Raw genomic sequence first — 23016 nt, forward strand, 5'->3', positions numbered from 1 at the left:
CGGCGGCTTGGGGGCTGCCCTTGCCCGGCGGCTTGCGGCTTGGGGGCTGCCCTTGCCCGGCGTCTTGGGGGCTGCCCTTGCCCGGCGGCTTGCGGCTTGGGGGCTGCCCTTGCCCAGCGGCTTGGGGGCTGCCCTTGCCCGGCGGCTTGCTGCTGGGGGCTGCCCTTGCCCGGCGGCTTGCGGCTTGGGGGCTGCCCTTGCCCGGCGGCTTGCGGCTTGGGGGCTGCCCTTGCCCGGCGGCTTGGGGGCTGCCCTTGCCCGGCGGCTTGCTGCTGGGGGCTGCCCTTGCCCGGCGGCTTGGGGGCTGCCCTTGCCCGGCGGCTGGGGGCTGCCCTTGCCCGGCGGCTTGGGGGCTGCCCTTGCCCGGCGGCTTGGGGGCTGCCCTTGCCCGGCGGCTTGGGGGCTGCCCTTGCCCGGCGGCTTGGGGGCTGCCCTTGCCCGGCGGCTTCCTGCTTGGTTTCAAATAGAGCTTTTCTCTTTGATTTGCTCCTTCTGCTGCTTGCTTCTTGAGATTGGGACATAGACACAACGGCTAGAAAAGAGCAGAGCTGCTGGAGCATTCCTCCTGCCGTGTCTATTGCTTAGGGACCTGGGGTTGTCCTTCACTTTCATCTTCAGATTCACTGATTGTGTCAGGTTGGAAGGCAGCCTCCAAGGGCATCTTGTCCAACTCCCTGCAGGCAGCAGGGACACTTCCAAATAGATCAGGCTGCCCACAGCTACATCTTGAATGCCACCAGGGATGGGGACTCAACCACATCCTTGGGCAGCCAATATTTCACCACCCTCCCTGTGCAGAGCTTCCTCCTGATGGCCAACCTACCTCTGCCCTGCTCCAGTTCCAAACCCTTGTCCCTTGTCCTATCCCCACAGCCCCTTCTGAACAGTCCCTCCCCAGTCTATCTGGAGGTCCCCTTCAGATATTGAAATGCAGCTCTGAGGTCTCTTTGGAGCCGTCTCTACTTCAGGCTGGGCAGCCCCAACTCTATCAGCCTTTCTCTGTAGCAGAGGTACTCAGCCCTTTGATCATCTTGGTGGCCTCCTCTGGACCCTCTCCAGCAGCTCCAGGTCCCTCTTGTATTGGGGGCCTCAGAACTGGAGGCAGTGCTGCAGGTGAGGTCTCCCCAGAGCAGAGCAGAGGGGCAGGATCCTCTCTCCAGCTCTGGCCACACTGCTTTGGATGCAGCCCAGGCTGCCCTTGGCCTTCTGTGCTGCCAGTGCCCAGTGCTGGCTCCTGCCCAGCTTCTCCCCCCCCAGCACCCCCAAGGCCTTCTCTGCAGGGCTGCTCTCAATCTCACCACCCCCAGCCTGGGTTGCTATCAAAGCAGCCTTCTGGGCTGCCAAGGGGACAGGAGGCTGCCCAGGGGCATTGTGGTGTCTTTCTCTGGAGCCATTCAAAACCTGCCTGGGTTTGATCCTGTGTGACCTGCCCTAGGTGACCCTGCTCTGGCAGGGAGGGTGGAATGGATGATCTCTGGCATTGCCTTCCAACCCTCCCATTGTGTGAGATTCTCTAATTGTGCAGCATAGTAGGGCTGAGAGAAAGCAAAATTGCCATCAGCAGAGTTATGTAACCAGTGTGAAATGTCCTCTGAGGCATCATTGAAACCAAACAAACACCAATGAAATCCAGACTGTTGAGTTGAAGGCTTTCCAGCCTGCAGAGCTGGCAGGTATGATCCCCTTGAAATGCTGCTGCAAGGATTTGTGTGGGGCTCAGAGGATCTCAAAATCAACCCAAACCTGACCCAAGACTGGAGTGGTCATCAGTTAGAGCTGTCTTAAACAGCTGAGCTTTGGGGCTTGCTTGCACTGTGAGCTTTTGGGGGGTCATTTCTTTTTGATTGGTAGTTTTGGGGCTTTTGTTTGGAGTTTGTTTTCACTTGAGGTTGGATGCTTGGGTAGTTGGAGTGCTTTCTTGCTTTCCATGTGCTTTTGCTTGTGGTGGTGGCTCTTTGGCTGTTTGGGGTGGCTTTGGTGGTGGTGTTAGGCATTTCTGGTCCCCTAGAGTATAGCTGCATTTTGGATGTCAAAGGCAGGTCTCTGAGCAAGGTTCCTGTGCCACAGTTCTGCTGTGGTGACACAGAGCTGTTTGCAGAATTGACTGAGGAGTGTTCTTGGAGCTACCTCCCTCTTTTGGTCACTGAACTGTCACATTCTGGGGCCTTCCAGGACCTGAAGGCCTGCAGGAGAGCTGGGGAGGGAGTTGTGACAAGGGCTGGGAGTGGCAGGATGAGGAACAACGTCTGAAGAGTTTTCTTGAGAGTGAGGTTGATGAGACCCTGGCACAGGTTGTGCAGGGAGGCAGTGGCTGCCCTGTCCCTGCAGGTGTTCAAGGCCAAGCTGGATGAGGCCTTGAGCAACCTGGGTAGTAGGAAGTGGGGGGGTTGGAATTAGATGGTCTTCAGGGTCCCCTCTAACCCAATCCATTGCAGGAATCTATGAATCCATGAGTGATTTTGTTTCCTGCACTCCTCTTGCTGGGCTCAACCAAGGGGTTGTTTTTGTTTATAATAGAGCTCTGAGCTGCAGTGGAGTTTGCTGTCCTGTGTCATAGGAGCAGGCTGCCCAGGGGGGCTGGGGCTGCCTCCTCCCTGGAGGTGTCCAAGGCCAGGCTGCTTGAGCAAGCTGTGCTGGTGGGAGCTGTCCCTGCCCATGGCAGGGGCTTGGAACTGGATGAGCTTTGAGGTCCCTTCCACACAAACCAATCTATCAATCTTTTGCTGGAGCTTACTCTTAGTTTTCAAACCAATCTGAGGTAAGCTTGGAAGCAGCAGATGGTTCTTGGCATCCCTCGTAGTCAGTTTCAGTTCTTGCTGCCAGGAGGACAGCAGGTTTGCTAATGACAAGGTTGTTTAGGACTCAGACATGAAAGAGGAGATGTTACCTGTGAGGGGTTTCTAATTGCAGCCCTTTTGGATGCGGGGTTTGGACTGCCTGCTCTCCATAGTCTGCAGCTTTACTCTTTGCTGCACTTTGGGATGCAGAGGCACACTTCTGATCCAGCTATAACCCTGGAGCTTGAACAGTTGCCTTCTTCTGAGAATCTGCCATTCTGCCTCCAGCTGTATCTTCAGAAAGCCTCTGGGGAGATGCTGGGGCAGCAGTCAGGCTCTGAGGCTTCCTTAGTGAAACCACACTTCCCCCTGGGTCACCTGAGGCATGAAGCCCCTTGGTCCCTGCATTAGCTTGGCCCAAACCATCACATGCTGTGGACCAGAGGATCACAGAATGGCTCAGGCTGGAAGGGACCTCAGAGATCATCTACCCCAAGCCCCTGCCATGGGCAGGGAAGCCTCTTAACTACACTTGGCTGCCCAAGGCCTCATCCAGCCTGGCCTTCAACACCTCCAGGCAGGAGGCAGCCACAGCCTCCCTGGGCAGCCTGTGCCAGAGTCTCCCCAGCCTCACTCTCAACAACTTCTTCCTCAGCTCCACTCTAACCCTGCTCTGCCTCAGCTCCAAACCCTTCCCCCTTGGCCTGGCTCCAGACCCCCTCAGCAAAAGTCTCTCTGCAGCTTCCTGCAGGATCCCTTCAGCTCCTGGCAGGCAGCTCTGAGGTCCCCCTGGAGCCTTCTCCTCTCCAGGCTGCACACCCCCAGCTCCCTCAGCCTGGCCTCACAGCAGAGCTGCTGCAGCCCTTGGATCATCCTTGTGGCCTCCTCTGGCCTCACTCCAGCAGCTCTGTGTCGTCCTTCTGCTGGGGACACCAGAGCTGGAGGCAGGATTGGAGGTGAGGTCTGGGCAGAGCAGAGCCCAGGGGCAGAATCCCCTCTGCTGCCCTGCTGCCCACCCTGCTCTGGCTGCAGCCCAGCACACAGCTGCCTGCTGGGCAGCAGGAGGCACTGCTGGCTCCTGGGGAGCTGCTCAGCACCCAGCACCCCCAAGGCTTTTTCTGCAGGGCTGCTCTCAGCCCACTCAGCACCCAGCCTGGATTGGTGCCTGGGGTTGGCCCAGCTGCAGGACCTTACCCTGTGACTTGTTGACCCTCCTGCAGCTGGCCCTGGCCACTTCTCAAGCCTGTCAAGATCCTTCTGGATGCCATCCCTGCCCTCCAGTGAGTCCAGCTCAGCACACAGCTTGGTGCCAGCAGCAAACCTGCTGAGGCTGCCTCCATGCCACTGCCCCTGTGGCTGACAGAGGTCAAACAGCCCTGGAGCCAGGACAGACCCCTGAGGAGCTCCACCTGTTGCTGGTCTCCAGCTGTGTCTGCAGATGTTCACAGCAGGGGAAGCACAGAGTCTGCACTTGCCTCCTCGTGCCATGCTGCCCTTCGCTTGCAATTAACATCACAGCTCAAGAAAGGAAGCCTTGGCTGTGGAGGGTTCCCTTGGCAGTGCCAGTGCCCAGTGCTGCAGCTCTCCTCAAGAGTGACCCTGGGACCATGGCATGGTCTGGGTTGGAAGGGACCTCCAGAGCTCATCCAGCCCAACTCCTTCTGCAGGCAGCAGGGACATCCTCCACCACATCAGGTTGCCCAGAGCCCCACCAAGCCTGACCTGGAGTATCTCCAGGGATGGAGCCTCAACCACCTCCCTGGGCAGCCTGCTGCAGTGTTCCAGCAGCCTCCTGGGCAGAACTTGTTCCTCACATCCAATCTCAATCTGCTCTGCTCTCATCTCAAACCATTGCCCCTGGGGCTGTCCCTGCAGGCCTTTGGGAGCAGTCCCTCTGCAGACTTCTTGGAGCCCCTTTCAGGCACTGAGAGGCTGCTCTGAGGTCTGCCTGGAGCCTTCCCTTCTCCTGGCTGAGCACCCCCAGCTCCTCAGCCTGTCCTTGCAGCAGAGGTGTTCCAGCCCCCATCATTTTTGTGGCCTCTTCTGGCCTCACTCCCTCAGGTCCCTGTCCTTGCTGTGTGTTGGAAACTCCACAGCTGGACACAGCACTCAGGTGAGATCCCAGCAGAGTGGCAGAATCAGCTCTCCTGATCTGCTGGCCATGCTGCTTCTGCTGCAGCCTACTGGCTGGTCCAGCTGTGCTGCTGCCTTACTTGAAGCAAGAAAAAGGTTAAAGGTATTCAAAGTTCTCCTACTTCTGGAAGGTTTTGGCCACACAAATGCTTGAAGGTTGATAAGATTCTTGAGCTGTGGCTTCCATCTGAGAGGCAGAGCTGCTCCTGGTGCCTGCAACGTCATGTCCCTTGCCTGGGGGTTTCAGCATCTGTCCTGCCCTCCTGGAGCCCCCTGGGCTTGCTCTTCTGCAACTAAAACCAGCCTGGGGCTCTCCTCAGCTCTTCAGGTTTGCCTCTGGAGAAGTCCTCTGGTAGCATCCAGAGAGATCCATCAGCATGAGCCAGCACTTAGTGTGCAGCAGAGCTTGGGGCCCATCTGGAAGGTACTGCTTGTTCTCCATTGGCTATTTATACTTGATTGAGCTTAACAGAGTTAGGGACAAGGTTGTCCCTGCCTGGCTGGGAGGTGTCCACCCCCAGCTCCAGTGGGCAGCAGCAGCTTCTTTCACCAACACTTACTCACTGGTACCTTAGACTGTTTGCAAGCCCTGCTCAAATGCTCCAGGCATGTCTGCTAACCACAATGTTTGCCTTCAGCTGGAGCTCCTTGCAGGTCTTCTCTGCTGACAAAGTCAGGCTTTATGAAATCTGCTAAAAGGAGGCAGCCCTTCCCTGCTGAGCTCATGGTGTTGGAACAGCCTCTGCTGCATGGTGAGAGGCTGCAGTTCAGAGGGAAGGGAATAGAGCACCCTTTGTGAGGGGCACTGGATGTGGGGCTTTCAGAAGCTGCACCTTTGTTTGCCTGGGGAGTGTTCTTCTGGCTTCTCTCCCTGGTCAGGAAGCAGGGAAAGCATAGAATGGAGAAATCAAGAGGCCTGAAGGAGTGCTTCTGCTGGTGCTGATACCAGGAGCTAGCTCCAGCCCCTGAGTGGGGCTTCAGCAGGTCTGCTTCCTAGAATGGTTTGGGCTGCAAGGGACCTTCAAGACCATCCAGCTCCAGCCCCCAGCCATGGGCAGGGACCCCTCCCACCAGCACAGGCTGCCCAAGGCCTCATCCAGCCTGGCCTTCAACACCTCCAGGCAGGAGGCAGCCACAGCCTCCCTGGGCAGCCTGTGCCAGAGTCTCCCCAGCCTCACTCTCAACAATTTATTCCTCATCTCCACTCTCAATCTCTCCTCTCCCAGCTCAAAGCCATTGTTCCTCATCCTGGCACTCCCAGCCCTTGTCACAAGTCCCTCCCCAGCTCTCCTGGAGCCCTTCAGGTCCTGGCTGGCTGCTCTGAGGTCTCCCTGGAGCCTTCTCTTCTCCAGGCTGAACAGCCCCAACTCTCCCAGCCTGGCCCCACAGGGGAGGTTCTGCAGCCTCTGGAGCCTGTCCAGCAGCTCCATCTCCCTCATGCTGGGGGCAGCAGCATATTTGCTGTTGCAGTCCCATTGTGGAGGGGTGCATGAGCCTTGCAATATCCCTGGGAACAATAACAATAACTATTGCTTTGGGAGGTACCTGGAACCCTGAACTGGGTTGCTCTTATCTTTGACCTTTCTATGGCTGATTTGAAACCTCTGCTCTGAAAGCTTTGCACACCTGGAGAGCTTGGGAGGGTTCCAGGTGCAGTTTCCCCTGGCTGCTGGCTCTCTGACTCAGCAGTAACTCTGAGCTGTGTTTTCCTCAGATGAGAGGTGTGGTGATGTGACAAGGGAGGGTTGCTGTTAAAGCTGGAATGCTGCTTTATCAGAGAATTAATATGGCAGTGCAGAGAGAGCTTCTACTAAGAACTGAAGCACTCAGCTTGAGCTGCAGCCACCCCCACAGCACTTCCTCTTTTGCTCCAAGTTCCATTGCTTCAGGTGGAATCATTTCAGACAGCAGCTAACAGCAGCTTGGGGGCGGCAGGGCCGGGGGGGTGGTGGGGGAGGCAGGGTGTGGTTTTCTTGGTTGCTTTTTGGACTAGAGCGGTCAAAGTTTCCCCTGCTAGTCAGATCTCTTGCACAGGAGGTCCCTTGTGATTGGGTGACTCCTGGGGTTCTGCCCTTGCACTCTTCTGCCTGTGCCACTCCTGGAGCGAAATGGAGTGAGTGTTTGCCATCTAACAGCTGCCTTTTGCCTTTGCAGGGCACAAAACTATGGATAATAATGGAATACCTGGGTGGAGGCTCAGCTTTGGATCTTGTAAGTATGTGTTGGGGTTTTTCCTTTCCCAGTGGCAGTGAAGCTGATTCTATTGTGCTTCCCTGTTGCTTCCTAGAATCTAGTCCCTGGAGGCAGCTGATCTGCCATCGGTGCTCCACTGTAATGCTCCAACAGGTGTGAGTTTGGTAGGCCTGGTAAGCAGCAAAGTTGGTTATTTTGGTTTGATTGCTGCTTTATTGCTTTCCCTGTGTCTCCAAGCATCAGGAGACATCCCTTTGTTCTCAGGCAAGTGTCTGTGGTGGTAGGCAAAGTGTTGTTCATGGAGTGGTAGAATGGTTTGGCTTGGAAGGGACCTCTAAAGCTCCTCTTGTCCACCCCCCTTGCAGTCAGCAGGGCCATCTGTAACTGGATCAGGTTGCTCCAAGCTCCAGCAAGTTTGCCCTTGAAGGGATGGGGGTCTCAACTACACCTCTGAGCAACCTGTTGCAGTATTTCCCCAGCCTCTTGGCATACATGGGGGGGTTGGGGTTCTCTGTCCATTCCCTGCCCCCTCCTCCCAGGAGACTTCACTGCACTTGAGTTAAAATAAATCAATGATGTTGCTGTGGGGCTGGGGCTGAAGAATGACTGGAGTTTGCCCACAGAGCCCAGGGTAAAATCACTGCTTAAAAGCCATTGGGCTTTGTATTTCCAGCTGAGGGTGAAAGTGCTCTTGACTTGAGCTAGTGCAGCATTGATGAGGGCTGTAGCTCAGAGTACCAGAGCACACTCCCGTGGATGTGGTTTGCCTCTACTTTCAGTACAGCTCTGCCTCAGCTGTAAGGCTCTGAGGCCCACCCTATCCTGTAAGCTGCTAGAACTCCATCTCTGTGTGCTTCTGAGGGGCAGATGGCCTGTCTGCAGTGCTGGTTCCAGGTGTGCTAACACTGCACCCGTCTGCAGGAGCTGAACTATGTGCTGAGCTTCACAAGCCCTGAATGAGGCCAGGCTGAGGGAGCTGGGGGTGTGCAGCCTGGAGAGGAGAAGGCTCCAGGGGGACCTCAGAGCTGCCTGCCAGGAGCTGAAGGGATCCTGCAGGAAGCTGCAGAGAGACTTTTGCTGAGGGGGTCTGGAGCCAGGCCAAGGGGGAATGGTTTGGAGCTGAGACAGAGCAGGGTCAGAGTGGAGCTGAGGAAGTTCTTCAGTGTGAGGCTGGGGAGACTCTGGCACAGGCTGCCCAGGGAGGCTGTGGCTGCCTCCTGCCTGGAGGTGTTGAAGGCCAGGCTGGATGAGGCCTTGGGCAACCAAGTGTAGTTGAGAGGTGCCCTGCCCATGGCAGGGGCTTGGAGTAGAGGCTCCCTGAGGTCCTTCCAACCTGAGGCATTCTGTGACTCTCTAAACTCTACAAGCAGGCTGTAGGCAGGCAAGGGCACAGCAGGGATGAGCAGCACATAGGAGTTGTAGCTCAGGAGCTTTCTGAGAAAGGTGCTGTGAGGTATTTATGCTTTAGGGGTCTTGGGTGATTCCTGCTCTGTGGAGTGTCAGAAGTGCTGAAGCAGCTGTGAGCAGTGACAGCTGAACCTGGAGGTGAATTAACCTCCCAGTTTTGCCTCATTTGCCACTCTCTGATCTCATGGTGGTCTCTGCTTCACAGCTCCACTCATGGTTATTCTATTGTGTAGCAGAAGCACCAACATGAATTGTTTTGGGTTTCCTGATGGGCAAAGCTTACCCTTCTTCCACACTAGCAGCTTTAGAGTAGTGTGGTGGGTGCAAAAGCAGCCATGGAATCAGAAATACTGGCACCAGAGGAAAAGAAGCATCAGTAAATGGAAGCCCCACAGCCACCAGACTGATGTACTTTGAAACAAAGTTGAGCTGAAGTCACCCAATGTGAAATGCAAAATGCAGTCTGTCTGGGGGGAACTGGAGCTGTGTGGAGAGTCAGTTCTGGCTTCTCCTGTGCTTTGCATGCTGCATGTGGTAGAGAAAGAGCAGCAGGGTATGACAGCAGGAGGTGGGAAGGATGAGGAGGGCAGATTTAGGCTGGAGAGGAGGAAGAAATTCTTGACAGTGAGGGTGGTGAGACCCTGGAACAGGTCTCCCAAGGAGGTTGTGGATGTGCCCTCCCTGAAGGCCAGGCTGGATGAGGCCTTGAGCAACTTGGGCTGGTAGGAGGTGCCCCTGCCCATGGCAGAGGGTTGGGACTGGTTTAAGGTCCCTTCCAACCCAATCTATTCTCCTCTCCCTCTGCCCTGCCCTGGTGAGGCCACATCTGGAATCTTGTGTCCAGTTCTGGGCCCCTCAGGTCAGGAAGGAGCTCAGGGAACTGCTGGAGAGAGTCCAGCACAGAGCCACAAAGATGCTGAAGGCAGTGCAACATCTTCCTCAGGAGGAGAGCCTGAGGGAGCTGAGGGCTCTGGAGCTTGGAGAGGAGGAGCCTGAGAGGTGAGCTCCTTGCTGTTGCTAAAGCTGTGCAGGGGAAGTGCCCAGAGGCTGGAGCCAGGCTCTGCTGGGTGCTGCCCAATGCCAGCACAAGGGGCAGTGGGGGAAGCTGAGGCAGAGGAAGTGCCATGGACACAGGAGGAAACATTTTGTCCCTGTGAGGGTGCCAGAGCCCTGGAGCAGGCTGCCCAGGGGGGCTGTGGAGTCTCCTTCTGTGGAGATCTTCCAAGCCCACCTGGCTGTGTTCTGTGTGAGCTGCCCTGGGTGACCCTGCCCTGGCAGGGGCTTGGGCTGGGTGATCTCTGGAGGTCCCTGCCAGCCCCTGGCATGCTGTGACTCTGGGAAGGTGCTCATTCCAGTGGCTCCTGTTTCTGGTAGGTGGCTGACACACATCATTGAAGCTGTCATGAATTCTCACAGTTCTTTCCTTTCAGACAATCTTTCACCTTTGCAGCTGGAATTAAATCAGTAGCAAGGTACAGAGTTGCTCCAAGTCTAAGATGCTTTCCATGTCTGCTCTCTGCAGCTGCGTGCCGGCCCCTTTGATGAGTTCCAGATTGCTACCATGCTCAAGGAGATCTTGAAAGGCCTTGACTACCTACACTCAGAGAAGAAAATTCACAGGGATATAAAAGGTTTGTCATGGTTTAAGTGGCACTTTGGAAAAGCCTTTACACATCCTAAGAGCAGCATTGTGATGCTGGTGTGCTGTTGTTTCCCCTTGGCAGCTGCCAACGTCTTGCTATCAGAGCAAGGAGATGTTAAGCTTGCTGATTTTGGAGTTGCTGGGCAGCTGACAGACACACAAATTAAGAGGAATACCTTTGTTGGAACTCCTTTCTGGATGGCCCCTGAAGTTATTCAGCAGTCAGCCTATGATTCCAAAGTGAGTATGAGAGCTTCTGTTTGTGTCTGCAGCTCCAGCAGGAATCAGTTGGGGTTTGTGGCTTTAGTCCTGGCAGCATGGAGGGGAAAAGCCAAGACTTGCATTTCCAGGGGTTCAAATAACAAATGGGAAGTAAGGTGAAATAGCTTTCATGGAGCAGTTCCACATCCCTGTGCTCACATGCCAAGAGCCCTGCAAGCTCACCAAGCAGCTTAATGCTTTCATGTTAAGATTCATTCAGGGAAGCTCCCTCAGTGCTTTCAGCTTTGCTGACCTGGTTCTAACTTCAATTCAACCTTCTTGCATCCATTAAAGCAGCGACAAAGGTCTCCTAATGGAGAATGCCCCCAGACCCTGCACTCTTCTGGAAAGCCAAGCTGGTAGCTGAAGCTTTAGTCTCTGGTGTTTATGAGGAGCTCTGATTGATTGATTGATTTTAATTACTAGAGGGTTTGCTGTGTGCTGCTGAAAGTTTCAGCACAAGAAACTGATCCTGAGAAGTTAAAAAGGAACTTCAGCTGTAGGATGGGAGCTGTGGTAGCATCATGGCACCTTGCTCTGCCATGAGAGCTGTTGATGGATGACTGAGTGCCAGGGAGAGGTTCCTGATGTTGAACTGATGATAGTAGAAACTCAAATCTCCTTCCTGGCTCTGTGAGGATTGGTAACTCCTGCTGATGATAAGGAGGGAGCAGATGAGGGCTGGGGGTCAGGAAGGAGGGGACAGGGACAGGCTGTGCTCACTTGTGCCCTGTTACAGGACAAGGGGCAATGGATGGAAACTGCAGCACAGGAGGTTCCACCTCAACAGGAGGAGGAACTTCTGCACTGTGAGGCTCCCAGCGGCCTGGAGCAGGCTGCCCAGAGAGGTTGTGGAGTCTCCTCCTCTGGAGCCTTCCCAGGCCTGTCTGGATGTGTTCCTGTGTGACCTGTGCTGGATTCTCTGCTCCTGCTCTGGCAGGGGGTTGGCCTGGAAGATCGCCAGAGGTCCTTTCCAAGCCCTAGCATCCTGTGAGCCTGTTCCATCTTCTCTCATGTGTATACCTGCAAGATGACCTAGAGCACTGGGTGGTGAACTGCCAGTGTCCTTTGATGCTGGCTCTGGGCTTTCTGCACTCTGATGCTGTGACTGAAGGCTGCATCTGTATGGAAGGTTAGGGGTTGGAAGGGATCTCCAGAGCTCACCCAGTCCAAGCCCCTGCCAGAGCAGGGTCACCCAGGGCAGGGCACACAGAACACAGCCAGGGGGGATGGAAAGGCTCCAGAGCAGGAGACTCCACAACCTCTCTGGGCAGCCTGCTCCAGGGCTCAGCAGCCTCACAGGGACAAAGGTTTCCCTCCTGTTGCCCTGGCACCTCCTCTGATCCAGCTTGCCCCCAGTGCCCCTTGTGCTGTGCTTGGCCATCCCTGAGCAGAGCCTGGCTCCAGCCCTGCACATCTTTATCCCTAGCCATGAGGGCAGCCCTCAGGCTCCTCTGCTCCCAGCCCCAGCTGCCTCAGCCTGGCCTCACAGGAGATGTTGCACTGCCTGCAGCAGCTCTGTGCCTCTGGGCTGGACTCTCTCACGCAGATCCCTGAGCTCCTTCCTGACCTGAGGGGCCCAGAACTGGACACAGTATTCCAGCTGTGGCCTCAGCAGGGCAGAGTAGAGAGGGAGGAGAACCTCTCTGACCTACTGACCACAGCCCTTCCAATCCCCCCCAGGAAGCCCTTGGCCTTCATGGCCACAAGAGCACATTGCTGGCTCATGAGCATCCTTCTGTGCACCAGCAGACAGGAGTCATCCTTCTGTCCCCAGGTCCCCTTCCCCTGTGCTGCTCTCTACCAGCTCAGCTCCCCACCTACACTGATCCATGGTGGTGTTCATACCCAGACTCAGGACTCTTCTGTGTACTCTTTCAAGCACAGAGGTCTTTGCCTGTGGCCCCTTTTGGACTGAGGGGCTCAGAATTACTGCCTTCAGTTGTCAGAGAGGAGTCTTTGTGCATTCTTTGTTGACCAGAATGAATTTCCTTCCATAGATGTGAAGGCTTCAGTTCTGGAGGAACACTTGGTCACAGGAGCCCCTGATTTTGTGCTAACAGTGACTTTTGCCTTTCTCAGGCTGACATCTGGTCTCTGGGAATCACTGCAATTGAGCTGGCCAAAGGGGAGCCTCCCAACTCTGACATGCACCCCATGAGAGTCCTCTTCCTCATTCCAAAAAACAATCCTCCAACCCTGCTGGGAGAGTTCAGCAAACCTTTCAAGGAGTTCATTGATGCATGTCTGAATAAGGACCCCACATTTGTGAGTACAGGCCTGTGTCTCTGGGTCTTTGGGGGTGGCTTTCTGCTTTCTCATGCTTGGGAAGTGCTTTGCTGCTGCAGTGCATTGTGGCTGAAATAATTTTAGCATCACACTTGACTGAAATAATTTTAGCCACTGTACTTTGCACTGCACATGGCCATGGTGCTCTGTAAGAGCTGGGGCTCCATCCTGCTTGTCTGAAACACTCTGCAAGGAGGAGGGAGCCAGCAGCATCAGCTTCCTGAAGAGCACTCAAGCTTTGGGGTGGTGTCAGAAGAGAAGCTTCAGTGGAGGAGAGGGTCTTACATGTTGGGTTTTTTGCCTCCAGCAGAACTTTTGCTCTGTGTCTGAATTCTGCTTACAAGGAAATGTTGCACTGGAGAATTCTGCTTAGTCATTTTCCTGGGTGTGTACCTTGCAGCCCAGCAGGCACAAGCTCAGGGGCTGTGACACACCAGCGTATTTTTAGAGTGCTGGTAACTGTGCATCGCTGCCTCCCCGGCTTCCTCTCTCGCTCATTTCCTGCTGCTGGGTGGCTGCTGCAGGAGCCACTCCTCTGGCTGAGAATCTCCCTGTTGACCTCTCAGTAGGGACAGGGCAGCAGGGCATTAACTGTCTGAAGTGTCTCTTGCAGCGCCCCACGGCGAAGGAGCTGCTGAAGCACAAGTTCATCCTGAAGAACGCCAAGAAGACCTCCTACCTGACGGAGCTGATCGACAGGTTCAAGAGGTGGAAAGCTGAGGGGCACAGCAGTGATGAGAGCGACTCTGATGGCTCAGACTCGTGAGTGGATGCTCAGGGCACTCTCTCTGGGGCTGCTTCTCTAATTATTTTAGTTTTCAATAATGCTTCCTAAAGCAGCATTGTGGCAGCTCCCCTCTGTGGTTCACTCCTCTGCCTCTGTCACTGGGCCATGTGGCTGTCACAGAATGGTTTAGACTGGAAGGGAACTCAGAGCTCATCCAGCTCCAGCCCCCAGCCATGGGCAGGGACCCCTCCCACCAGCACAGGCTGCTCAAGGCCTCATCCAGCCTGGCCTTCAACACCTCCAGGCAGGAGGCAGCCACAGCCTCCCTGGGCAGCCTGTGCCAGAGTCTCCCCAGCCTCACTCTCAACAATTTCTTCCTCATCTCCACTCTCAATCTCCCCTCTCCCAGCTCAAAGCCATTGTTCCTCATCCTGGCACTCCCAGCCCTTGTCACAAGTCCCTCCCCAGCTCTCCTGGAGCCCTTCAGGTCCTGGCAGGCTGCTCTGAGGTCTCCCAACTCTCCCAGCCTGGCCCCACAGGGGAGGTTCTGCAGCCTCTGCTCATCTTGGTGGCCTCCTCTGGAGCCTCTCCAGCAGCTCCAGGTCCTTCTTGTGCTGGGGCCCAGAGCTGGAGGCAGTGCTGCAGCTGGGCTCTGAGCAGAGCAGAGCAGAGGGGCAGAATCCCCTCCCTGTGCTGCTGCTCTCCCTGCTCTGGCTGCAGCTCAGCACTCAGCTGGCTCTGGGCTGCCAGGGCCCAGTGCTGGCTCCTGGGCACTCTGTCACCACCTGACAGCCCCACGTTGGGGCCTTGGTTTCTTTCAAGAAATCCTCTTGTAGGACACTGAGGAGCAGTGCTTAAGTCAAGCTCATTGCCTCTTTGAAGGTTCACTCTGAGCTCAGCTTCAGCTGTGTTGAAGTGCTGAGTATTCCCCATTCTGAGGCTGGTGCTTGTAGCTGAAGCCCTGAGTCACGATTAGGGAGGCTGCAGAGCGAGGCTGAGGGGTGTGAGGAAGCTTGCACAATGCCTGGGGAACAGCAGTGGTGCTGTCAGTCTCTTGCATTTCTGGCTATCAGATAACTGATTTAAATGGGATGCCAAAGGAGAAGGGAGGCTTTATGGGGAGATAAGATCTTCTCTTTGATCATGTTTCAGGTTACCCAGCCTCTGAAGCTGTTGGGTGGGAACTTCAGGCAATCTTTTGATGCAGGCTCTCTTATTTTAAGGAATCCAGAACTAACCCATGCTAGATGTATGATGTTGTTGGGTTAGCCATGGTGTGCAGGGGTGTGTGCTGGCTGGGATTATGTACCTGGTGTCCTCCTTCCCTCAGGGAGTCCAGTAACAAGGAGAACAACTCTCACCCCGAGTGGAGCTTCACCACGGTGCGAAAGAAGCCAGATGCGAAGAAGCTGCAGAACGGGACGGTAGGTACAGCCTGGGGCTCAGGGCAGGGCCAGGGCTGCAGCTTGGCCCTTGAGCAGCTGCATGGAGGCCAGGAGCTGCTGCTGCTTAGTCGTCATTAGAATCACTGAATGGCTTGGGTTGGAAGGGACCTTAAAGACCATCCAGCCCCCTGCCATGGGCAGGGACCCCTCCCACCAGCACAGGCTGCTCAAGGCCTCATCCAGCCTGGCCTTCAACACCTCCAGGCAGGAGGCAGCCACAGCCTCCCTGGGCAGCCTGTGCCAGAGTCTCCCCAGCCTCACTCTCAACAATTTCTTCCTCATCTCCACTCTCAGTCTCCCCTCTCCCAGCTCAAAGCCACTGCCCCTTCTGGAAGGCTGCTCTGAGCTCTCCCTGCAGCCTTCTCTTCTCCAGGCTGAACAGCCCCAGCTCTCTCAGCCTGGTCCCCCAGGGGAGGTTCTCCAGCCCTCTGAGCATCTTGCACCACTACCAGATACCTTTTTTCGTTGTCTTTTCTGCCCTCTTCTCCTCTTTTCTCTCTGCCGATGTGGTCACCTGGCCGGCGTGAAAGCCAATGGTCAGTCGCACCGAGAGTGAGCTCAAGGCCTCCCTTGGTGAGGCTGAGGAGCACCAGCAGCCCCTAGAGGTGATGTTTCCCCCGGCGGGAGCCGCAGGGAGCAGGCGGCCGCGGCGCACGGCGCCGTTGGTTACAGTACAGATCGGACACAGACGGTAGCTTGACCCCCAGCAGTGCTTCCAGGACAAGGTGTGAGCAGGCCGAGCCCTTCATTACCTTACACGGCAAGGCTATCCAGTCCATCAGGAGGCACAGGTGTCACCTCTCACTTGGTCATTCTCTGTGGCACGTGTGTAGTTAGGGCATGCACCAGGTCAAAACAACCAAGCAGTATTTTAACACAGCCAACCAAGCTCTGCCCAGCTTCTCTCCTTCACTCACCAGGTGTTTACGTTCCCCTCAGAGTCAAAGACAAAACAGAGCTTCCTCTAACTCAAGCAAAGGCAACTCTTCCCTACAGCCTTCCAAAGCCATCTGAGAACAGCCTCTTCCCCGGCTCCACCAGTTCAGTGTCCTGTGTGTTCTGCTGTTCTGCTGCCCGTGTCGGCTGCCAGTGCAGGAGACACTGCATGCTGGGAGAGCTGGCCAGGGAGATGTGAACCTTAAGGACATGTACAATGTTAGAGAGGAAAGCCCAAGCTCTTCCTGATGATCTGTGATACTGTTTCAGAGGTGTCATCAGGCATCTGCCTCCACGTGAGATAAGGACTGTAGATGTTCTGTGCCTTCCTTGTGTTGTGCTGTATTTCAAGCACCCTGCTGAGTGCAGTGAACTTCCCAAGTGCCTTGTGTTAAATGCAGCACAGGCACTGGGCAGGAATCAGCTAATTAATGGAATCCTTCTTTGCCAACTTCTAGGATCAGGATCTTGTTAAAACCCTGAGTTGCTTAACCATGATAATCACCCCTGTGTTTGCTGAGGTGAGTCTGGACTTTAAGAAACCTCTTTGCAAATCGTTAGCCAAGTGTCTGATAACTTCTCTGAGTTTTCTTTGCTTGGGTTTTCTCCACAGCTCAAACAGCAGGACACAAACAATGCAAGCAGGAAGAAAGCAATTGAAGACCTTGAGAAAAGCATCAATGTGGCAGAAGCAACATGTCCAGGAATCACAGACAAGATGGTGAAGAAACTCATGGAGAAATTTCAGAAGTAAGTTGTGTGGCCTTGTTAAAACATAGTGTACCTTTGAAAGCACTGATGGACAGCTGGGGGTAGCCACAGAGGGAAAGACTATCCAGGCCAACCCTTCCTAATGCTGCCAAGGCTGGTGCTACACCATGGCCCTCAGCACCACAGCTCTGCCTCTCTGAAACACCTCCAGCCGTGGGGTTCAACCACCTCGCTGGGCAGCCTGTGCCAGGCTTTGGGAACCCTTTCTGGAAAGAGAACTTGTTCCTAATCTCCAGCCTGGCACAGTTTCAGGCCATTTCCTCCCTTCCTGTCACCTGATAACAGGGAGAAGACCAACCCCACCTCACTGCAGCCTCTTGTCAGAGAGCTGGAGGGCAATGCCATCTTCCCTTCCTTTTCTCCAGACTGACCAGCCCCTGTCTTGCCTGTTCTCTGCCTCTGCCCTTCCAAACATCATGCAGGCACCTGCAGGTCTGCTCTCACTGCTCTGGCTGTGATGTACCAAGCAGTTTTCCCAAATTGCACTGAAGTAGGGACAGAAGCCCTCACCTGGCTCCAGCCTCCTTTCAGGGGGGTGTAGAGAGCAAGGTAGTCTCCCTTAGCCAACACTGAACTTCCTCTGGTGGGTGAATTTGAGCAGCTTGGTGCCAAGTGGGAGCTCTGCCATGTCCAGTGCTTCACACTTAGCTCGGCTGTGTGTAGCACTGCTGTTTGAGGCTGAAGCACAGCACCAGTTACAGTGGGGTTGGTCTTCAGGGCTGCTTTGGTGCTGCAGTTGTTACACCTTGCCTCCTTTCCTTGAGCCTGCACCTGTGGTCTAAGCATGCTTAGAGTCAGTAAGGGAGCAGGATGCTGGGGATTTGAAGGAAGGAGTTCAGAGTGCAGAGTGGGGCAGTCTAGTGGAAGGCTTCTATCTAGTGGAGTCCCTCAGAGGTCAGTACTGGGATCAGGACTGTTCAGTGTCTTCATCAACCCCTGAATGAGGGCACAGAGGGCATTGTCAGCTAGTTTGATGACACCAAACTGGCAGCAGTGGTGACAGCCCTCAGGCTGTGCTGCCATGCAGCCAGACCTGGACAGGCTGAGATTTGGGCAGGGAGAAATGGAATGAAATCCACCAGTGTAGGAGGGGGCTGAGCTATTAGGGAGCAGCACAGGGGAAGGGGATCTGGGGCTCCTGGTAGACAGAAGATGACCATGAGCCAGCAATGTGCCCTGGTGGCCAAGAAGGCCAAGGGCATCCTGGGGTGCATCGGAAGGGCTGTGGTCAGTAGGTCAGAGAGGTTCTCCTCCCCCTCTGCTCTGCCCTGCTGAGGCCACAGCTGGAACATTGTGTCCAGGTCTGGGCCCTTTAGCTCAAGAAGGAGCTCAGGGAACTGCTTGAAAGAGTCCAGCACAGAGCTGCTGCAGGCAGTGCAACATCTCCTATGAGGCCAGGCTGAGGCAGCTGGGGTCCTGCAGCTGGGAGCAGAGGAGCCTGAGGGTGACCTCATGGCTGGGGATAAAGATGTGCAGGGCTGGAACCAGGCTCTGCTCAGGGATGGCCAAGGGCAGCACAAGGGGCACTGGGGGCAAGCTGGAGCAGAGGAGGTGCCAGGGCAACAGGAGGGAAACTTTGTCCCTGTGAAGGTGCTGAGCCCTGGAGCAGGCTGCCCAGAGAGGTTGTGGAGTCTCCTGCTTTCCAAGCCCCCTGGATGTGTTCTGTGTGCCCTGCCCTGGGTGACCCTGCTCTGGCAGGGGTTGGACTGGGTGAGCTCTGGGGATCACTTCCAACTCCCAATGTTGTGTGATTCTGGGAATGCTTAAGTTACCCTTCTGGGGACCATTTCTTGGCAGTGTCCCTTGTGGTGGTCTTTCCCTGTGAGCTGCTGAGTTGCAGTCCCTGGAGGTGATGCACTACTAACCCTGCGCTGCTCCCTGGGCTCCAAGAGTGGGATCAGCACCTTTGTGGTTTTTCTCTCCTAGGTTTTCTGTTAATGACTCATCCTAAGAACCTTCCCCTAAGTGACTGCTGTTTCATATGGACCCAGTGAAACCCACCAAAACTACTTCAAGCTTGGCAGTGCTTAGCTCATGAGCTCCTTGTGCCTTTTGGATCTTTGCGACATTTACGGAGGGCGATTGGAGGCTTTGGAAGAGCCTACTCTCAACTATTTTGTGGCAGTGCACATGGTTTTATATATTTTCAGGAAATTATTTTGTAAAGGACAACTTTTAATATTGTAGTTTCACCTGTTTGGAAGCTGAGGAAAATGTCCAGGTGCAGTTTTGCTTTTAGGAATAGGACCACAACCTTTTAGTTCCTGTAGGACGGTGCGAGTGCAGTCTGGGTTTCGATGCTGTTCTGTTCCTGTGCAGGGGGCTGTGCAGGGTCTCTTTTGTATTAATGAGTTCCAAAAACCTTTTGTAAATCACTAACAAAGCTTCAGAGAAAATCAGCTTTTTGGGGGGTTTTGTTTGGTGTGGGTGTTTTGGTTTCCTTCCTTCACGACGTGCAGCCTAGCAGCAAGGGTCTTGCTGCAGCACCTGCTTCAACCAGCACATGGTTACCCTCTGCCCTGCCAGAGAGACCTGCAAAGAGCAGCTCCTGAGGGAGCCTCGGTGGTACAGTATTTTAGGCAGCTCTATGATGAAGTCTATTTGAGAGCAATATGTCCTTAGTCTGCAGGTGATATGTAGCAACAGGTTAGCTCCTGATGTACAGCCCTAGCTCTTACCTTCTGCAAGCAGCTTTGGAAGTAGGGATTCAGTCTCCTAGGCGTCAGGGTAGGCAGGGAAACAATAACCTTAGAGCAATACAGCTGGGGGGGAGGGGGGGTGGGCTTCTGGCAATAATGGACAAAACCTGAACTCCAATTTCAACTTCAGTTAACAGTTTTTCATTGCTGTGGTTGGGTTGGTTTGTTTGCTTTTCCCCTCTCTGGGTGGAAGGGAGCCAGAGGATACCTCCCAAGCAGGTGTCAGAGTACCAGCAGCCCTTGTGTGTGTCCTGTAAGAGAAGTGATCCTCTTTGGGCTGGGGGGAGGCTTCTGGATGGCTTTTGCTTCTTGAAAGACATTAAGCATACATCACCCACCCTTTGTTTATAGTCCTCTGAGAGTGTATTTGCAATGTGTATGTCCCAGTTCAATATGCAAACCACTGGGTGACAGGTACTCCCTCACCCTGAGGGAGTGCTGTGCAGTATGCAGTGATTTATTCTGGGGGGAGGGGAGGGGAGGGCTTGGGCTGGGTTTATTCATTAAAAGAAATAGTTAAAGCTTTCAGTTCTGTATTGATGGTACTGCTAGGTGAGTAATGTCTTCATTTCTGGTTTATTTTGTTGGGGTTCTATTCCTCCTCCCCCCCTTCCCCCCCCCCCCAGTATGTATATTATGCTGAAGTTGTTCAACTGGGATTGCTCTGGTTTGGTTTTGGTTTGGTTGCTGGTTTTTTCCTCCTTTGTCTTTTCACTGCTTAGCTGTGGAACTGTTGGTGTAAATTTATTTTTGATAAAGGCTGGGGGTGTTTATTTTGTGGTTCAAACCTGCACATGGGTTGGGTTGGGTTGGGTTTGCACAAACAAAAGAGAGCCATCTGAAAGGATCAGACAAAATCTCTCTGCCAAATAAGGGAGCAGGAGGGGCGTGGAAGGCAGGCTGCAGGGGGAGTCAAACGTTGCCATTACATTGGGGGGGGGGTCACAGATAAAGGACACTTGGGGAGAGGTGGTGGTGGTTGGATATGCCAAGGACAATTATTTTCAATGGTGCCTACACTGTAAAGAAAAGAATTCAATAAATAAACTGCTTTTAACTCCTTGTTTTAATTTAAAACGAAAAGCAAAGGTTTCTGTCTGGAGCTGCTCCTCCTCTGCTGTAGGACTGAGACTCCTTTGGGATTCACAGCTGAGGACAGAGGTGGAAAGGAAAAAAGAAGCCTGGAAATAGTTTTTGAAAACAAAGAAACAAAAAAAATGTTATGGCTGAAAGAAATATTTTTATAAATGTCAAAGCAGCAGAATTGTAAATAGTTGATCTGAAGCTTCCCCAGGGACCTGCATCACAGAAACCAACCCTAGTGCTCTCTCTAGCTTCTGTAGCTGTTAGTCTGTAAATCTGTTTATAGATGAAGCTTATTTCAGTGTTGGGGGAGGGGAGGGGAGGGTTCAGATGGGTTAAAAAGAATAAACTATTTAAGTTCTGTAAACTTTGACCACCTTGTTCTGTCCTGCATTGCCTCTGCCTGCAGAGAGCTTGGAGCTGGGGGCTGCCCGAGGGGCTGCAGCAGAGCCTCGGAGCTGGGGGCTGCCCGCTGGGCTGCAGCAGGGCCCTGGACCTGGGGGCTGCCCGCTGGGCTGCAGCAGAGCCTTGGAGATGGGAGCTGCCTGCTGGGCTGCAGCAGAGCCTCGGAGCTGGGGGCTGCCCGCTGGGCTGCAGCACAGCCTCGGAGCTGGGAGCTGCCTGCTGGGCTGCAGCAGAGCCTCGGAGCTGGGGGCTGCCCGCTGGGCTGCAGCAGGGCCCCGGAGCTGGGGGCTGCCCCCTGGGCTGCAGCAGAGCCCCGGAGTTGGGAGCTGCCCGCTGGGCTGCAGCAGGGCCCCGGAGCTGGGAGCTGCCAGCTGGGCTGCAGCAGAGCCCCGGAGCTGGGAGCTGCCCGCTGGGCTGCAGCAGAGCCCCGGAGCTGGGAGCTGCCCGCTGGGCTGCAGCAGAGCCTCGGAGCTGGGAGCTGCCCGCTGGGCTGCAGCAGGGCCCCGGAGATGGGAGCTGCCCGCTGGGCTGCAGCAGAGCCCCGGAGCTGGGGGCTGCCCGCTGGGCTGCAGCAGGGCCCCGGAGCTGGGAGCTGCCCACTGGGCTACAGCAGAGCCCCGGAGCTGGGAGCTGCCCACTGGGCTGCAGCAGAGCCCCGGAGCTGGGAGCTGCCCACTGGGCTGCAGCAGGGCCTCGGAGCTGGGGGCTGCCCGCTGGGCTGCAGCAGAGCCTCGGAGATGGGAGCTGCCCACTGGGCCGCAGCAGAGCCTCGGAGCTGGGAGCTGCCCACTGGGCCGCAGCAGAGCCTCGGAGCTGGGAGCTGCCCGCGGGGCTGCAGCAGGGCCCCGGAGCTGGGGGCTGTGCCCGCTGGGCTGCAGCAGGGCCCCGGAGCTGGGGGCTGTGCCCGCTGGGCTGCAGCAGAGCCTCGGAGCTGGGAGCTGCCCGCTGGGCTGCAGCAGGGCCCCGGAGCTGGGAGCTGCCCCCTGGGCTGCAGCAGAGCCTCGGAGCTGGGAGCTGCCCGCTGGGCTGCAGCAGGGCCCCGGAGCTGGGAGCTGCCCGCTGGGCTGCAGCAGAGCCTCGGAGCTGGGAGCTGCCCGCTGGGCTGCAGCAGAGCCTCGGAGCTGGGGGCTGTGCCCGCTGGGCTGCAGCAGAGCCTCGGAGCTGGGGGCTGTGCCCGCTGGGCTGCAGCAGGGCCCCGGAGCTGGGGGCTGTGCCCGCTGGGCTGCAGCAGAGCCCGGGAGGTGGCGGCTGCCAGCTGGGCTGCAGCAGGGCCCCGGAGCTGGGGGCTGCCCGCTGGGCTGCAGCAGAGCCTCGGAGCTGGGAGCTGTGCCCGCTGGGCTGCAGCAGAGCCTCGGAGCTGGGGGCTGCCCGCTGGGCTGCAGCAGGGCCCCGGAGCTGGGGGCTGCCCGCTGGGCTGCAGCAGGGCCTCGGTGCTGGTGGCTGCCTGCTGGATTGCAGCAGAGCCTCAGAAGTGTGAAGGTGCCACTTACAAAGCTGGTGTTTAGTACAAGGAAGAAGAGCACTGCCATGCTCAGAGATGCCTGGCTGCTCTGAAGAGGTTTGGGTATCCCCCCTGATCCTCCCCATGGTGTTCTTTCCTGGAGAGCACCTACCAGCTGCTACAGCACCCTATGGATGGAGCATCCCCAGGGGGCAGTTTGATGCTGAAGAGGAGTCCGCAGGACCTGTGAGGGTGCTGAGCCCTGGAGCAGGCTGCCCAGAGAGGTTGTGGAGTCTCCTGCTCTGGAGCCTTTCCAAAGCCACCTGGATGTGTTCCTGGGTGACCCTGCTCTGGCAGAAGTATTGGACTGGGTGATCTCCAGAGGTCCCTTCCCACCCCTGACATTCTGTGATTGTGCACTTGGACAGTGTACATGGCCAGTGGCAATGTGGTTGAGGTGTCAGAACACTGTGAGGTGAAGGTACAAACAGGCATGGTCACAGGTGTGAGCAGCAGCACAGGGAGGGGATTCTGTCCCCCTGCTCTGCTCAGAGCCCACCTGCAGCACTGCCTCCAGCTCTGGGCCCCCAGCACAAGGACCTGGAGCTGCTGGAGAGGCTCCAGAGGAGGCCACCAAGATGAGCAGAGGCTGCAGAACCTCCCCTGTGGGGCCAGGCTGGGAGAGCTGGGGCTGTGCAGCCTGGAGAAGAGAAGGCTGCAGGGAGACCTCAGAGCAGCCTGCCAGGACCTGAAGGGCTCCAGGAGAGCTGGGGAGGGACTTGTGACAAGGGCTGGGAGTGCCAGGCT

At 55.8% G+C, this 23016-nt stretch overlaps 1 protein-coding gene across 1 annotated transcript in view; it reads left to right on the plus strand.

The window, feature by feature from the left end:
- The window catches only part of LOC137453890 (serine/threonine-protein kinase 26), a 41255-nt gene extending 21350 nt beyond the window's left edge, over positions 1 to 19905 (plus strand). The window contains exons 4-12 of the mRNA XM_068163572.1: positions 7065 to 7121; positions 10033 to 10141; positions 10235 to 10392; positions 12496 to 12681; positions 13316 to 13464; positions 14760 to 14853; positions 16269 to 16331; positions 16424 to 16560; positions 18508 to 19905. Of these exons, the coding sequence (XP_068019673.1) occupies positions 7065 to 7121; positions 10033 to 10141; positions 10235 to 10392; positions 12496 to 12681; positions 13316 to 13464; positions 14760 to 14853; positions 16269 to 16331; positions 16424 to 16560; positions 18508 to 18532 (978 nt within the window). The 3' untranslated portion in view covers positions 18533 to 19905. The remainder of the gene's footprint in view (positions 1 to 7064; positions 7122 to 10032; positions 10142 to 10234; positions 10393 to 12495; positions 12682 to 13315; positions 13465 to 14759; positions 14854 to 16268; positions 16332 to 16423; positions 16561 to 18507) is intronic.
- The last annotated feature ends 3111 nt before the right edge of the window (positions 19906 to 23016 follow it).

This window comes from Melanerpes formicivorus, unplaced genomic scaffold (genome assembly GCF_026170545.1).
Source record: "Melanerpes formicivorus ecotype bairdi unplaced genomic scaffold, bMelFor1.0.p_v2 SCAF_73, whole genome shotgun sequence".
NCBI classification, from domain to species: Eukaryota; Metazoa; Chordata; class Aves; order Piciformes; family Picidae; genus Melanerpes; species Melanerpes formicivorus.